This window comes from Propithecus coquereli, unplaced genomic scaffold (genome assembly GCF_000956105.1).
Source record: "Propithecus coquereli isolate 6110/MARCELLA unplaced genomic scaffold, Pcoq_1.0 Scaffold80, whole genome shotgun sequence".
Lineage (NCBI taxonomy): Eukaryota > Metazoa > Chordata > Mammalia > Primates > Indriidae > Propithecus > Propithecus coquereli.
In genome coordinates, this window is record NW_012154174.1 from 8,198,456 (window position 1) to 8,215,057 (window position 16,602).

At 48.6% G+C, this 16,602-nt stretch overlaps 1 protein-coding gene across 1 annotated transcript in view; it reads left to right on the top strand.

Moving 5' to 3' along the window:
• Nucleotides 1-16,602, top strand: part of SH2D4B (SH2 domain containing 4B) — a 72,312-nt gene that overhangs the window by 41,125 nt on the left and 14,585 nt on the right. The window contains exons 5-6 of the mRNA XM_012663248.1: nucleotides 9,238-9,454; nucleotides 13,544-13,671. Of these exons, the coding sequence (XP_012518702.1) occupies nucleotides 9,238-9,454; nucleotides 13,544-13,671 (345 nt within the window). The remainder of the gene's footprint in view (nucleotides 1-9,237; nucleotides 9,455-13,543; nucleotides 13,672-16,602) is intronic.

Consider the following 16,602-nt stretch of genomic DNA (forward strand, 5'->3'; position numbering starts at 1 on the left):
AAAAAAAAAAAAAATAAAGCTAGCTGGGATTTTGATAGTGATTCCATTGAATCTGTAAATCAATTTGGAGAATACTGCCATCTTAATAACATTTAGTGTTCCCATCCATGATCAGAGGATGTCTTTTCACTTATCTAAGTCTTTTAAAATCTATTTCAGTAATATTTTATAGTTTTTAGTGTAGAAATCTTTCCCTTGTTTTGCTAACTTTATTCCTAATTATTTATTTTTTGATGCTATTGTAAATAGAATTGTTTTCTTAGTTTCATTTTTGGATTGTTTATTGCTAGTGCATAGAAATGCAATTGACGTTTGTCTGTTGATCTTGTATCCTGCAACCTTACCAAACTTGTGTATTAGTTGGAATAGATTTTTTGTGGATTCCTTATGATTTTCTACATACATGATAATTTCTTGTGCAAATAGAGATAGCTTTATTTTTTCCTTTACAGTCTCATGCCTTTTATTTCTTTTTCTTGCTGATTGCTTTGGCTAAAACTTCCAATATTATGTTGAATAGAAGTAGCAAAAGCAGACAGTTTTGTCTTGTTTCTGATCTTAGGAGTAAACTTTCAGTTTTTCACCATTAAATATGATGTCAGCTGTGGGTTTTCATACATAACCTTGGGTTGAGGAAGTTCCCTGCTTTCTTAGCTTGAATGTTTTGGCGATGAAACGATGTTGGATTTGGCCAAATGCTTTCTCTGCATCTGTTGAGAAGATCATGTGTGTCTTGTTTTTTATTCTATTAACATCGTGTATTTTGTGGTTGAGTTTCATATGTTGAACCAACCTTGCATTCCTGGGATAAATTCGCCTTGTTCATAGTTCATATAATCTTTTTTTATATGTTGCTAGACTCTATTTGCTAGTATTTTGTTGAGGATTTTGTCTCTGTATTCATAAGGGATATTGCTTTGCGTGATGTTTTTGTCTGGTTGTGGTATCAAGGCAATACTGTCCTCAAAGAACGAATTGGGAAGGGTTCATTTCTCTTCTATTTTCTCGTAAGAGTTTGTAAGGAATTGGAATTAATTCTTCTTTAAACATTTAGTAGAATTTACCAGTGTAGCCGTCTAGTCCTGGGGTTTCTTTCTGGGAAGGTTTTTTCATGAGCCATTTTTTCTTGCATAAATGCTCCCTGGATTGCTGCAAGCCTTTAGTTAACATCTAACACTCTGAGAAAGTTGATTCTGACAATTTGTCAGTGTTTTCATTGCTTTATCCTTAATTCACCTTTCCCACTGATACTCTTTTAAACTGATATTTAATGAATTTGGTGCCAGTCCTAAAACATCCAGAACTTCTGGGACAGATTTGGAGACATAACTGGGCTGTCGGCAAGGTGGACCAGTGGAAAGTGTTTACTTTTGTGTTGGATCTTTTTTCTGTTCCAAGTGACCTAGTATATAATCAAGTACTTCCAAAAAAATAAGGCAAACAGAAATTGCATAAAATAAAAACTTGATTAAAAATTTTAAATGTAATTTTTATTTTATTTTTTAAAATTGTGTGCACCATGAGGCAGTTGCACTTTTTAAGAAACCAGTGTTCTTCTTACTTCTTCCCATTGATGACCTCGATCAGCTGTTCCAAGGTCCTTGGGTGAGGGCAGCTAGAGGGCTGGGTGTCCAGGTCCAGAGCAGAGATTATTCCGTGTGCAGAACTCTCAGAGCATCGATGACAGCATGGCACGAATCTCATCTCCCAACCAGGCTTCTGTCTCCCTTTCCTAGGGACTTATTGTTATTTCACAAAAGGGCTTGAAAACCCGGCTGTCTTTGTTCTCCAAGTCCCCTTAAGGCTGTGATTTTCTCACATGTCGATGCTGAAGCCCACCTGGTAAAGCAGCTGTGAACAGTTGGCTCTGGTGAAGAGGGTGTGGGGTTCCTTTGTCCCCTGGCGCCCAGGTTCCCCTGTAGCCTCTCCACTTTCTGTGGCTTCAGGGACCCTTCTGTGAAACCATTTGTGTTCTGTGTGATGCATTTTGGACATTAGCACCCTGGCCTGGTGGCAGCCCTTAGCTTGAGAATTTCTTCTCTTGGGGAAAATTCCTTTCTTACCTGAGTGACCTCTGTACCAGGGTCTTTGAGTTAATGAGAGTCCCAGAGATTGTGTCATCAGATAGAACTGAATCTTGGGCCCACCCCAGCAGTGCAAGCAGGGGGCAGACCCCCCTGGCCTCTCCTCCTGAGCACCAGAGTGGTGAGTCATCCCGTCCTTTGACTCCTCCCTAACACCATGTGAGGGGAGTGGTCCTGTCAGTGGTTTGCGGGAAACAGCAAAATGATTGGTGGAGAAGAACCCCCTGTTTGGAACAAGAGTGAAATCACATTATGGAATGCGTGTGTATGCAGTTTCAAATCACAGTGGGATTTTGCTTTGAAGTCTCCATTCTTTGTTATGGGGTATGGCTGTGCCCTTGGGGCTGGGGAGGGAAATGTGGGCGGGATCCGTGTTCAGGAACTTGTCCTCTTTCCTCTGCGGGCCACTTCCGGCTGTGGGACCTGGGTCTCACTGTACCAGTCACTTCTTCCTTTCAGAGTCAAAATTACCAATGCAAACATTGTGCTCAAAGCTCATTTTTCATCTAGAGAAGGCTCTGAGGTGACGCCTGAGGGGCAGATGCCCAGGAGAGGAGAAGGTTCCACCTGCTTACTGATAGCAGCCAGGCAGGTGCCCTTTAACTGCTTCATGCCCATTCACATAGAGGCGGAGTTGTTTTAACAATTGCCAAATATTGTCAAAAACTATGTCCTCACTAAATCCACCTGAATGCCCCAAACCCTGAGCGGTCACAAAGCCTTAGGACACTCCTTACTCATAAGCTGAGAACAGCCTCAGAGCGGAGTGAGGGTTGGTGTTTCTATTTTATTGACAAGGAACCCGAAACCAGACTTAGAGGACAGTTTGGGGGATCGTGCTCAAAGGATGGGTTTTCTCTTTTCCTTCCTCCTGGCCTGGTGCTCTGGCCCATGGATCAGGTGTCTTCCATAAGCAGATGTAGGAGGGGCATCTTTGGCCATCGGCCTCATGGGGCTTCCCAAGGTCCATGCACAGGAAGTTTCACAAGGAAGCAATGAGTACACATCGAGCTCTTCCTGTGGAGTCTCTTAAACACTCGGCTGAGCACACTCAGGACCCCTGAGCAGCAACTAAGTTTGCAGTAACACAAAGCAGACATCACACTCGATAACAAGTTTGTCTGAAGGAACAGAATCCAGGTAGATGGAAGCTCTGTCTCTACTGAAGCTCAGAGCTGGTGGTAGTTGTCGGAGCCAGCTCTATGCTGGTCTCAGGCCCAGAACATTCCTCCACAGCCCTTCCACCTGCAGCTTGGGGAAGATCTCATCATGTGCCCCCAGGGCCATGGAGGTGCAACAGCGTACAGTTGGCCCTCCATGTTCTTGCCTTCCATATCTGTGGATTCAATCAACCCTGGATTGAAAATGTTAAAAAAAAAAATAAAAACACAACAATATAAAATGATACAAATAAAAACAATACAGTATAACAACTATTTACACAGCATTTACATTGTATTAGGTATTACTAATATAAGTAATCTAGAGATGATTTAAAGTATATGGGAGAATGCATGTAGGTTATATGCAAATACTACATCATATTATAGAAGGAATTTGAGCATCCCTGGATTTTGGTATCTGCAGCAGGGGTGGGAGGTTTCCTAGAACAAATCCCCCAGGATACCAAGGGACGGCTGTACATCGATTGAATCTCGCAGTCTGGAAGAAGAGGCTCTCTCACACTTACAGTTCAACAAGCAGGTGTTCTGATAACGATCTGCATGAAGTACATGGAGAGGGAGTGGACCCCTTTGGGGAAAGGTGTGCATCTGGAAAGGCCCAGTGGAGGGAATGGCATTTGGGAAGGTGGGGAAGGGCATCACAGCAGAGGCAACAGCACTGAGCAAAGCAAGGCCAGTGTGTGCATAGGTCATGGCACAGGCCGTGATGCCGTTGCAGCTTGGGGTTCCAGTGACAAGAAATGAGGCTATGAAGATAAGATGGGAAAAAGCTAAAGAAGAATTCACCCATTCAAATTCAGCATGGAAGAGACAGGTGGGAAAAGGAGGCAGGGCGAAGGTTTATACTGAAAAAACAAAAAAACAAAAAAAACAAACAACCAGTGAACAATCACAAAGTGAAGTCACTGGAGGCTACTGCAGTGTGGGGGAAAGAGCACTGGACTGGGAGTCCTGTCCTGGCTCTGCTCCTTACTAGCGTTAACTTGAGCAAGTTTTTGCTCAGTGTCCTCACTTGTAAAATGGGGTTAATCATGTTGAGCGAAGGCTTGTTGGAAGGGTGAAGCGAGAGAGAGGAAACAAAAGTGCTTTCTAAGCTGCGAAGCACTCACGAAGCGCTTCTCTTTTTGTGGCTACACGATGCGGTGGAGAGCTGAGAGCTGGGCTGGTGTGTCTTTAGGGATGGAGAATGCAACTCAGGTGGCCCCGGAGCTGCCTGATTGCTAATTAATGTGCTGTGTGGCAGCTGAAAAGGGAAAAGCCTCCAAAAACCAGAAAAAAGATGTGATAATTCAGGCCTTATGATTTTAGTTCCTCATTTTATACTTTCTTAAAGAATGATCAGCGAAACTCTAGAGCCTGTCATTCAAACCCAACAAAGCCATTCTACACTCAATTAATTTAATATGAAAGATAGAGTGGGCCATTAATCTATCGGCGAGCAGCAGTCTTTGATAAAACACCCAAATTAAATTCTCCAAGTTAGAAAAAAAGAGAATTAGCCCCTTTAGTGTCATTTGAATACAGTTAGTTATTCAGTTCAACAGAGAATTCAGTTAGTTATTCAGCCGGAGCTCTGACTTCTGAGAATGTATCAGGCACAGAAATTCATTTCATAATTTTTCAACGGAGAACTTGTAGGAGTGTGGAGTTAGATAACATCTAGTTAGTTGCCCAGAGATTTAGAGATGAGCCAGCATGACTTGACAAATGGTACTGTTTATAAACATTGGACATCTATTATCATTGTTATTTGGTTAGAATGTAAGTAGGGTTTGGGGGCTGTCGGACTTGTGTTCACCCCGGGCCTCTTGAACTGTGCGATTTCGGTTGTGGCCCTCAGCCAGCAGCCACGCGCTAGTTGGCCCAGCCCTTGCCAGCCTGCTGGTAGAGCTGAGTGAGAAATGTGGGCTCAGGCCCCCGCTGGGGTCCAGTGCTGTGGGTTCCATTCCCCTCTCTCTTAGGAAGCAGTGTGTTCTGGGGTCTGGGTTTAACGTCAGTGATTCTAAAATGCTGTAGGCTTGAGACAAACAGAACCTGGAGGGGCTTGTAGGGGTGGCGTCTGGCCTGGGGGCGGAACAGAGCGGAATTTCAAGGTGGGAGGACAGCTACAGGAGAGGACAACAGATGGGATGGGAAATAGTGCAGTTTCTCCTTGGCCATAACTAATTTGAAGTGCTTTCCAAACTCTAGGTGCCATATATTTTTGGTATTATAACTCGGAAAAATGCCAACCTGAGCCCCCAAGTGGCCGATCTATGCCCCACTTAGGGTTCCCTCTCCTCTTCAGTGGCTCAAGCATCCTGGGGTCTTCATGTTTCCCACACTGTGTGGAGAGCGTTGGGTCTTAAGGAACTTCTGCAGTTACTCCCGGAGGCCACAGGGGGCCACTGTTGGCAGCCATCGGGCATAGCCAGCAGGACGAGGATCAGAAACCCTGGGTCGGGTTGAGTGAGCCCCTTCCCTTGGCCCAGGTTTCACTGTGGGGGAACTTCACTTACTTTCCCAGAGGTTCATCTCTCAGGGTCATCGTCACGAGTGCCAAACCCACCCATTCTTCCAGGTGACCGTGGCTCCAGCCGGCTGAATTGCAAAAGGCCTGTGTATTCTCTTAAACATCGGGGCCGCCCGTTCCTCCTTCTCAGGGGTCAAGAGGCCTCCCCTGTGCACAGAGTTTTCATTTTTCCCACTCCCTACCCAGCCCCCACCCCTACACCACTCCCCACCTCCGCCCAGGCACAGACCCTTTCTAAAGGTGCCATTCCAGCCTCCTCATCTCCCAGGAAACACCATAAAACCACACTAGATAATATTCAATGAACCTCTGCCATGTGCCAAGGACCGTGCAAGCCCCTTCTATGGACGATCCCATTTATGTCTCAAAGCAGCCCTATGAGGCCCTCATTTTGCAGACAAGGAATGAAAGTGCAGATAGGGTATCTCCAGCTGCCCAAGACCACATGGAGAAGAATTTAAACACATCTACACACATCCACAAGTTAAATCTTTACTGACGTCTTTCCCTATATTATAGGATTCTTCATTCATTTCGGGGAACATTCCTCTGTTCCCCCAAGGGATTACTACAAATTGATGTTGCTTTGAAGCATTCGGTTTTTCTGTAGGATATGGCTGGGTCATCTGAATTCTATAGGGCACCGAGTCTTTTCTGTCTGAGCAGGGGAGCGGGGAGGGCCTGGCATTTATGAGCTGACCCAGGGTTGGTCTGAGTCAGTGACCACAGCTGCAGAGAGGCAAGTTTGTAGCATGGTGGGTGCTTGGTGGAGCCAGAGCGAAGTGTGTGTGTGTGTGTGTGTGTGTGTGTGTGTGTGTGTAAGCAGAGCAGGGGAGAGCTCAGAGGCCCAGTGAACTGGGAGAGAGGAGCGGGCCGGGTTCTTCTTAAGGGCTTCATCTGCCAGGCCAAGGTGTCTGGGGAGCCACTGAAGGCTTTTGAGGAAGAGAATGGCAAGATTAGAGCTGGACTTCAGGATGGATTTAGTCTCTTTGTGACAAATGGGTCAGTGTCTCACCTGAGTTCCAAAAACCTGTCTTCCTAGTCTGCATACAATTTCTCTCTGCAACCTGTCACTGAATGTTACTGTCTCTCAGGGGCTGTAAACTCCACAAGTCACTGGCCCCACTAGGGAATGAGCTTCTAGTGATTAGTTTGCAGTCTAGTGACTGCAGAGCCCATCCCTGGGTGTCTTGACCTTGTTGGAGCCTCTCACCCCAATGCAAGGCAAGTATTACGGTGTTCTCCGTATCTGAACTTTACAGATGAGCCAGCTGGGCACCGAAACCCAGGTTTTCTCCCTAAAATGGCCTCCTTCTTCTTCTTTCTTTGGAAAATTCCCATTGATCTTCTCAGACCTGGTCAAATTCTCTCTTCTGTGATGGCTGCCTGCTCCCTAGCAGGATGTGAGTGCTGCTGTCCCTAATGTCTGCCAATACCTTATCGGTCCTTTTTAAAATGATACTACTTTCTTTTCATTATGGTAGAGATATTTCTTTGGTTTTATTTTTCTAGCTTGGCTCTGAGAAAGAAGGGTCTGCTTCTCTGTTATCTCTGTATCCAGCTCAGGGCCTAACGCAAAGTTAAATACTTAATTGGGTGCAATCAGTCATCCAAAAATATGTATCACCTGCCGTGTTCTTGCCACTAGAATACAGCAATGAACAGACCAAAGAAAATGCTCCACCTGCCCTCGAGGAGTTCACAGCCTAGTGGATATTCTGCGTGTGACACCCACGAGGTACACTTCCATAAATACCTTCTGAGGGACAGACTTCACACTGCCTTCCTCTGATCTGGGAGATGTTATGTTCCCAGGAGGGGTTCTTTGAGAACTTGTGAAGTAGAAATGCTTTCTTACAGGACCAGGGCAGCTGACCTTTAGCCCCCAAATGCTAAAGGAGAGCACAGCTCTTGGGGGGTGCCTGCTATGCGTGTGTTGAATGGTGTTGGAGTAGACACAGACTAAGATTTTACTCCAGGAGGAGAAGGCGACCTGCGGGGGTCCGGGACAATCATTAGCCCGGCACAATTAGAAGAAAAAGGCCACCTTCAAGAGTTCTCTACAAAAGGATTGGGTTTTAGAAGCAGACAGGGGCCCGCCAAGATGCAATCACACTACAGAATAACTGGTTTTAATTCTAGACCTTGTCTCCAATAAGTTTTGCTGCCTCTCCTGCAATTTCCCAGTTCCAGACCTCCCTTTTGAGTTTTAGAAGCAGCAACACAGAGATGTCTTTTCAGGGCTGCTTGGCTGAGACAGGGCACTTTGTGAGGAGCACAAACAGACAGAAGGTGGAGAGAGGGGTGTCTTGGAGTCTTGTAATTTGTACAGTTACCAAAAGATCCTCTTCCCTCTCTCTCTGACACACTCACCCAGCAGCACCCAAGGTTATAGGAAACAAAAAACAAACGGCACCAGAATTGGGACACTAACATTTCCAACAACTTACCTGTGGTGGCAGAAAGGATGGTTTGTGGCCTGGTCCACTAACCCAGGTGGACAAATCTCTGTCCTTCCTTGGGCCTCAGTTTCCACATGAGGAACATGAGGAGGTTGGACCAAATGGTCCTTATTTTTGGGGAGACAGGGTCTCACTATGTTGCCGAGGCTGGTCTTGAACTCCTGGGCTCAAGGGATCCTCCTACCTCAGCCTCCTGAGCAGCTGGGATTATAGGCATGAGCCACAGCACCTGGCTGGACCAGATGGTATTTAAATGCTCCTTTGGCTTTTTGCAGGAAAGAGCTCTGGTGTCAGATACACAGGGTTTTAAATAGAAGGGAGCTTGGGGATGGGGTGGGGCATGTGGTGGGAAGAGCCTCATGGGTTTTAGAACCAGGTACGCCTGGTTTCCATTCCTGGCTCTGCCCCTTATTAATTTAACTTTGTGCAAGTTACTTAACTTTTCAGAGGCTGGGTTTCCTCACCTATAAAGCAGAAAAGTGATGGGCCTTTCCTGGGTGGTTGGGGAAGTTTCTATAGTGAGATGATGCTTGGAGAGCGCAGAGCCCAGGGCTTGGCACAGAGAAAGCCGGCAGTCAGTGCGGGTGATGGTGGTGTGTGGAGATGCAGACCACCTTGACAGGTGCCCTTGAGGCTGGGCAGGTGGGCACAGGGTTTGAGAAGCTGCTTTGAGCAGGGCACTCCCAGGAAGATGGAGATGGGCATTTCCAGCTAAAGGTTATTAGATCGTTCTGGAATGGAGTCACAGCAACAGACAACTCTCAATTGTCACGAGTGTCCTTACCTCCATAGGGACAGGCTTGCCCTAGGGCTGCTGTTAGGGCCATTCCTGGGCTGGGAGACTCCAGGCAGCCTCTGTGGGTCTGAGTGGCCGGTTCTGTGTGGATCCTGGGACTCCAGGTGAGTCCTGGGGCTCCTGGACTCAGCCCGGTCCTGGCCCATGCAGGGCTCGGCCTGGGCTGCAGGTCGGGCCAACGCTGTCTCCCTCTTTCCAGTGCGCCGGTCCAAGGCTGCTGACGAAGAGAGGAGCCGCCGAGCCCGGCGCGCCCGGGACGAGTACCGGCGCCACTCGCTCCGCGCCATCCAGAAGGGCACCGTCGCCGGCCTCAGCTCCATGTTCCGGGGGCTCGGCCAAAGCCATGAGCAGGAGGCAAGACTCGACCACCACCTGCCGGGCCCGGGGCCGCCACAGTCCCTCCCTGTGCCGGTCAGGTGGGTCGGGCTCTGCGGTCACGTGGCTGGGGGCGGGCCTTGGACTGCGGCAGGTGCCACCGGGGTTCCAGTCCCGGTTCTGCCCCAGACTTGCATTGAAATTGGACGTCAATGTCCCCGTCTGTTAATGGGGTGGGAGGGGCAGGAGCGAGAGGTGTGAGGGTTGGAGATTTCTAATAACTTTGGAGCTCTGGGAGTCTTAACCTTTTTGGGATCAAGAATTCCTTTGAGAATCTGAAGAAAGCTGTGCATCCCCCTCCTCCTGAGATGTGCACATATAAATACCCCAAAATGCTCGCATGCAATTTTACTCTTAAAGGTCCACGGACCCCAGGTTAAGAACTTGGAATGAAAGACCTTAAATGGGTTAAATATGGCCCAGCAGCCTGGAAACCGGGGCTCGCTGCCTTTCGCACCCACAGGCAGCACTGCTTTCTCTCCAGTTGGATTAACAGGTTTGCGGTTTAGTGTGGCTGAGTGCAGGAGGGTCCCCACACACATTTGTGTCCCCAAAGGGTTTGTTTGGCAAGGGCACTTAGGTGACTGCCCACGATTGCCAGGACCAAAGGTCAAAAGGTCACAGGGAGCCTCTCCACCTCCCTCCTGTGCCCACCTCAGGCCAGCCCGAGGTTTGACCCCTCTCCTCTCAGGTGCCGCCTGCTCCCATCATTGCGGATTGAGCACCTGCCGGCTCCCTCAGCCACAGGCCGTCTGCCCAAGAGTCTGTCGACCCCCAGATAACCAGGGGTTGTCTGGGTTTTGCTTTAATTGGGATTTGGGGTTATTCATATAACCCTCTTCTCCCTCTCCCTTCAGTCTAGGGAGAGCTGACCCTGACTTCATTTCTTCCCTCTCTCCTTCCCGCCCCTTCCTTCCTTGTCATGTATGTGGTTCCCAAATCACAGAATTTAAAAGGGTCTACCCGGAAAAATCCCACCCCTTCCCTTGTCCTCCGTCTGCTCAGTTCCCTCTGCCCCCACGGGTAACTACTGTTCTTGGTTTCTGCCGTATCCTCCCAGTTTCTTTTTGCAGTTGCCAACGTGAAAAACCTTATCCCACCCCACTTTTTGCATAAAAGTTTGCATATTATACATGGGGTTATGCACTTTTCCCCCCATTTAACTGTTTTTAGAGGTCTTTTCGTATCAATTCTTAGTTTGTTAATTTAATTTTATTTAGGTTATTTTTAACAGGTGCATAGTATTCTACTGCATGGATGTGCTATAATTTATCAAAAACTCTGTATTAACGGACATGGACATTGTTTCAAATCGTTGGTTGTCGCCAACAGTGCCCTTAATGAACAACCTTGCAGAAGTTCATTTTATACACATGTGACTATTACCTGCAAGAGGAATCCCCAAAAGTGGGATTGCGGGGTCGGGGCTGTGTGCATTTATGATATTGATCCAGTCATCAGCTTGCCCTCCACACGGGTGGCAGCGGTTCACACTCTCGTCCCTCAGCCTTGCCGACAGTGTCGTGGTAAACTTATGTTTCTTATGAGAAATAGTATCTCAGAGCATTAAACTTGCATTTCTGTTTATGAATGAGATTAAGCATTTTGTATATATTTAAGGGCCACTGGTATTTCCTTATCTATCTGTTCTTTCTTCTACCCTTTTTTTCTAAATTGTGTTATTGGTCTTTTCCTTTTCGATTTCTAGGAATTCCTTAACTATTAGGGAGGAGGGTCCCTTTGTCTGTGATAAACGTTTTTTCTCATTTTGTCATTTATCTTTTGACTTGAGTGATGGAATTTTCTGTCATGCAGAAATTCTTGATTTTTATGAGGTCAAATTTCCTTTTATGTTTTTTAGATTTGGGGGGCATTATTGGAAAAGCCTTCTTCCTCTCTATGCTTTTAAAAAGAAGCTTCGAATTTATCCCTTGGACCCACCTGACAGAGCCACATAGGGACCCTGTGCAGCCTGGTTCTAGGCCGGCTGTGTGGTCACTAGGGGAGGCGGCAGATGGGGAAGAAGCCATGAGCACAGAGCTGCAGACCCAGGCCCGAGAGGAGCCACCCACCAGCCTCCCTCTTGTGGCTGCCCCAAGGGACAGACCTTGTGGCCTTTCTGCTCTCAGCTTTGTGGCTCTTGCACTGGCCTGCACCCCTGCCTGTCAGTGCTGAAGGGTGGTAGCACGCTGCTGATGGGAGGGGAGTTCTAGGTGCAGGGGTGAAGCTTCTGGCCAGGGGCGGCTTGGAGCAGCCATGCTAGCCTAGCATTCGTAATCTGAGGAAATCAGATTCCCTGCTTAGGAATTCTCTGCTTAGAAACAAATTCAAATCCACTGCTGAGGAACAGAGGGACAAGAGTGAGTGAATTTTTTTTGCTGTTATTTATAACCTCCAATTGCCTTCTAAGGAGAGTAAGTCCTAGAAACTAGAGGATCTCCCCCCACCCCCTGTGAAAAAATAACACACAGTTATTTTTTCAGGCAATGCAAATGTGAAGGAAGAGGCTGGGTGGGGCAGGGCTGCCCTGTGCTGCTTAACAGAGAGGAGGGCATCTGAGTTCCTGAGAGGGAAGGGGGAGGATGCCGCAGGCAGAAGGCCACTGTAGGGCTGGAGGGTTAAAGGAAGCCCGGAGAGGCATGAAGGGAAGACAGGGTTTGGAGGCAAACTCAAGGGATGATGGCTTTACGCTGTGGAATGTAACCTCACTTTCTGTTTTTCTTCCAGCATCTTTTCTTAAATCTACAGTGTTCGCTATTGTGTGTATGTGCGTGCGTGCACGAGTGTGCAGGCGTGCGTGTTTAAGTGTATTCACCTTAGGGCAAGTAAAAATAAGCCAAGTGGATTCATTTTGGGTCTTGCAAGGAGGTGTGCTGAGTCCAGCGTCAGAGTGTTGGCACAGGGCAAATACGGACACTACACAGGAGACAGCTGGCATTTATTTTACAAAGAACAAGGACAGCAGCGGTGAATTCTAAATGCCAGTACTATTAGGTGGATAGCAATGATAAAATAAGAATTAACCGGGCTTCTGTCACTCAGGTGGAGATGGCAAGGAGGCTGTGGCTCACCAAGGTGGGCTGAGACCCTGCTGTTCAGATGTGTCCGTGCTATGAGTTGATGCAGCGTGGTCTCACTGCATATTAATTCAGCACGTCGTGTTGGGTGCCTGCTGTGGGTTATGTGCTGTCAAACTCTGTTTTAGTGTAGCCCGAATACAGCAGGGGTCTCGTGTGGCCCAGTCTGTGTGTGTATTCAGGAACCACAGGTCAGACACAAAAGCAATGACAATCTTGGCTTACTTGTGAGAAAACACTGAAACGGACCTGGTACATTCTCTTACATGCTTCACACGCTCCTGCTCGCTGCACTCTCGGTGCTTGCAGTCCTCGGGCATCCCTGTCTGCACGCAGCCCGTGCGCAGTGCTGTTCCCTCCCTGCTCCTTTTCCCCTGTCCTTGTCCTTTGTATTTCCTGGGTGGGGAATCTCAGCTATTTCCAGAGCACATGGGGTTCTCTGGTTTCTCTGTTCACTGTCCTGATTCTGCCTCACAAAAGGGCAGGAGCTAGTGGCAAAGGTAGGGGTCCCCTTACAGGGTGGAGAGGGGGTGATACAGGGCAGGGGACCCAGAATTCTCTTTATTGGGGATTGAGGGGTGTGGGGACACTCACATAGCAATAAATTTGTTCCTCTTCCATCTGGATGTTGATGTTCGTGCCCCGGCCGTGCCGGGGGAATCTGCCTTTCCTTTTTCTTGGGTGTCTCCTCCCAGCCTCTTTTCACTCCCACCTGTGTGGCTTTTTTTGAAAGTGGTAACAGTTTTCTTTTAGAAGAAATAATAACAGCTGGTATGTTATAATCTGAAAGTGCCCTCAAGTACCTGGGCTTGTTTAATCCCCTCCATAGGCGTGAATGTGGGCCTCACGATTATCCATTCTCTCCATGGCCTGCCCTGCCCTCCTCCTCCCTCCCCTTCTCCTCCCTCTTCCCTCCCTCCCCTCCTCCTCCCTCCTCTCCTCCTCCCTACCTCCCTCTCCCCTCCTTTCCTCCTTCCCTCTTTGCTCCCTTCTCTTTCACTCCCCTCTTCTTTCCACCCCTCCCACTCTTCCACCCTTCCCCTCTCTTCTCAGCCGCACTTGGGAGCGCCCGCTGTGTCCAGTGTCCCGAGATGTCATCGTCCGCTGGTTTAAGGAGGAGCAGCTGCCTCGCCGAGCCGGCTTTGAGAGGAACACCAAATCCATCGCCCCCTGGTTCCATGGTAGGACCGCTTTCCGGGCCCTGGGGCAGACAGTTCCCACGTCTCTGCCTCCCTTGAAGGGCGGCTGTAATCAGTGGGGTAGAGGACTTGACACCCTATGGCAGCTCCATTGTGCCCCCACCATCTCCTAGCAGGAGCCCGGGAGACTGGAGGCCCCAGGGATGCTGGGCGGGCACTCCCGCTCTCTGCCGAGAACGCATGAACATGACTTGCTCTCTGCTCTCGCCATGCAGCCTTCTTGGCCACCAAAGGCTCCTCAGAGGCGTCTTCTCTGTAGTCAGGACAGTGAGCTCTCAGAGGACCATGAGCTCCTGGCTCGGCAGGGCCCCCATCTTGCTGTCTGATCCCACATCCCCGGATCTGGCCACAGCCTGGCACGCTGCGGTCTCTGAGTGGTACTCACGGGTGAGATGACAGATGGCCAAATGAAGACAGCAGGGTCCCCCAAGCAGAATATTAGAGCTGGGAGGCTCCTTGAAGTTCCCTCCATGCCTGCCTTGCTCCCAAAGCTTTTTGTTCATTCCGCAAACGAGCCATCCTCTCCCTCTGCACCTGCTGTTGCCCTGCTTGGTTTTGCTGTTTTCTCGAGGCTCTTTGCATGGCGGCCATGGTCTCATTTTCCACCTCAAGTATCCCTCCTCAGAGAGGCCTTTCCTGAACCCCTTACCTACAGCAGCCTTCCCCAGTTTCTCTCCGTTCGCCCTGTTTATTTCCTTAGAGCACTCACCCAACCGGGACTTATCCTATTCACTTCTTGTCTGTTCTCCTACCTGCATGTGAGCCTGTGAGGCCCAGGACTTTGCCTATTTCCCGCGTGCCTGGCACAATAAGTATCCAGGGGAGGAGCGGATGAAGGCGGGAATGAAGTGTCAGAGTTGTGATTAGATCCCAGGCTTTCCCAGCCCAAAGAATAGCCCCTGCTTCTCTGCGCAGCTGTGTGGGTTCCTTCGGGGCCTGGGAGCAATCAGAAAACCCAGATCCACACACGAGAGGGTCAGGCTAGCTTTCCTGGTGGTCATGTGCTCAGCGGGGCCAGGGCCCTGTGTCTCAGGCATCTGTATGCTCAACCCTCGCACCTGCCTCCGACCTGCCCAGGTCCAGGTGCAGAAGTACCTCCAAGACAAACTCCCCATCTCCCTCTGTTGCCGCTGCTGTTGAGCACCCCGCCATGACTCATGGCAGCCCATAGTGCAGGTCAAGCTGGGCGTGGGCATGCCTCAGTGACAAATGCATCCAAAGTCTCCGTGACTCCCACCAACCAGGGTTTATTTCTTATTCATGGTACATGCCCTTTGGGAGTTGGTGGTAGACTTTAATCTGGGGCTCAGGCTGGATGAGCTGCTTCTGCTGGAAACTCTGATGGTCTCATAGCAGAGGGAAAGGAGAGACCTTCTGAACCACGCACTGGCCCCTAAAGCTTCTGCATGGAATTCACACAAGTTGTCCTTACTCATGTTCCATTAGCCAGAGCCAGTCTGGCATCCATGGTGCAGTGGGCAGTTTTGAAGGATAACTGAGTCTAATAGAACCACCATCCACTTTTAGACCTCTTCCTTCTCCCAGGTCCCCACACATCCAGCAGAGGATGGAGCGGCTCTATGTCTCAGAGAGAAGACAGATAGCACTCCTGGGTGACTGACGGAGCCAGGTGTCTCTAGAGCTGGTCCTGGGGATTTCCTGCCTCTCACTTCTGTCCCAGTGATGTCTCTGTAGCCCTTAGTAGAGCTTCTCTCTGAATCACCACTTTGCTTTTCATTGATACATTAATACAGTCACGGAAACACAGCGCTGGCATCATAGTCACCTACAGAGGGCAACTCGAATGTTGGCTTTAGGTGAGGGTTTGGCAGCTGCACTGGGCGCCCTGTGTGCTTTTGGTAGCTAGTGGAGAAGGCACGGCAGAGGTGTTGAAATTGATCTTTAGCTTTATTTTCTGCCTTGATTGAAAAAAAAAGGTAACTTTTCTATTGTCACAGAACAAACAGAATCAAGATTTAAGTCTTACAATTTATGTAGCTAATTTCACGTTCTTCTGACAGTTCTACCATAAAGCATGCGGAAAAGTTGCTAATACACAGACCGGAGCTGTTCAGTGACAGAGTTTTCATTGATCTGTGACCGAATGAAAGAAAAAGGCTCTCATACGTGAGCATCCAGGTATCTCTACTTAGGAAGGACTGTGTCGTACTCTAAGATTATAGCCTTCCCGCAGTTGTAGTGTTCCAGTGTCCTATCTTTTATGAATTGATGGCGACAGTAGGCTAGAGTGGTTATTTTTATATGTTGCCCTTGCTTGGAAAAGCAAACAGTTTGGTAGCTTTATTCATTCCTAAAATCCCAAAGTCTGAAACAAATGGTGTAGTCCAACTTCTCTCCCAGTGTAGGATTCCCTGATGGGGGAGGTAGGACTCCCTCTGCACCAATCATTAGTGACACAAGAGGCCCTCCCAAGTCTACTCTTCAGGGGCTTTTGCCGGAGGTTGGCCGGAGTCTGCTCTCTGGGGCTTGGCTGGGTGTCTCTGCTGCCGTGGCTCTGCTCGCAGATCTCTCGTGCGCCTCTGGGGACCAGCGGGCTCGCTCAGGTGCTCTTCTCAGGGCAACAGCACAGGCGCCAGAGAGCAACTGGCAGCACCCGAGGCTCTTGAGGTCCAGTCTTAGAGCCAGCCCCTTGTCACTTCTGCCTCATGCCGTTGGCAGCAATATGTCAGGGAGTTGAGGGGTGGGAAGATAGATTCTGCCTTTTTCTTATGAAGAACTGTAAAGCCACATGTCAAAGGATATGGAGACAGGGAGGCAAGAAGAATTTGAGCCGGTAATGCAATCTATCACAATCCCAATATAAATCTTTTTTTTTGCCAGGTAAAACAGTCCTACTTAATTTAGCTGGATTTTAGATGCAGGTTAAAAATGACTACCGTGACTTCTATTTTC